General features: G+C 47.0%; 1 protein-coding gene across 1 annotated transcript; it reads right to left on the bottom strand.

Annotated features, from left to right (window-relative positions):
• Nucleotides 1-5: 5 nt before the first annotated feature.
• On the bottom strand, nt 6-593 carry LOC113745552 (chemokine-like receptor 1; the record flags this gene model as incomplete). The annotated part of the gene is made up of 1 exon (XM_027277166.1): nt 6-593. A coding segment is annotated over one exon (588 nt), but the record flags the coding sequence as incomplete, so codon positions are not given.
• Nucleotides 594-596: the final 3 nt, after the last annotated feature.

Here is a 596-nt window from a genome sequence, read left to right as displayed (position 1 = left end):
CGGCTGGTGGTGCATTCTTCGTCTGCCATTGCGTGCTCCATCTTTGAGAGCACAGAGCCCTTGAAGTCGTTGCCCATGAAAACATACAACACTGGGTTGAGGAAGCTATTCGCTGCTGCCATAGAAGTGCCTATTTTGAGTCCGGTGTATAAAATGGTGTGGTCGTAGTTTTGGTGGTTCAGCTCGAGGAGGACAAAGACGTGGTAGGGCAGCCAGCAGATGAAGAAAGCAAGGACGAGTGCAGTCATGACTTTGAAAGGTTTGGAGTTCTTGGTCATCCTGTTGGTTCGAAGTTTGAGGATGATGATGGAGTAGCAGAAGATGATGACAATGAAAGGGACAATAAAACCTGTAATGAGGGGTCTGACTGTAACTAACTCTTGACCGTTTTGGTATAATGAATAATCGTTGTAGCAAATGGTTATATCCAGGTGACTTAGAACATCCCCAAAGATCAACGAGGGAATGCCCTGTGAGATGGCGAGAAGCCAAGCCAGGACGACAATAATGTACGCTTTTTTAACAGTGCGATGGTTCTGGGCCCAAACTGGAAACACGACTGACACACAATGGTCGACACTGATGACGACCAAGAG

This window comes from Larimichthys crocea, unplaced genomic scaffold (assembly GCF_000972845.2).
Source record: "Larimichthys crocea isolate SSNF unplaced genomic scaffold, L_crocea_2.0 scaffold83128, whole genome shotgun sequence".
Classification (NCBI taxonomy): Eukaryota; Metazoa; Chordata; class Actinopteri; family Sciaenidae; genus Larimichthys; species Larimichthys crocea.
Note: the sequence above shows the minus strand (reverse complement) of the source record. Positions and strands in the feature narration are given on the sequence as shown.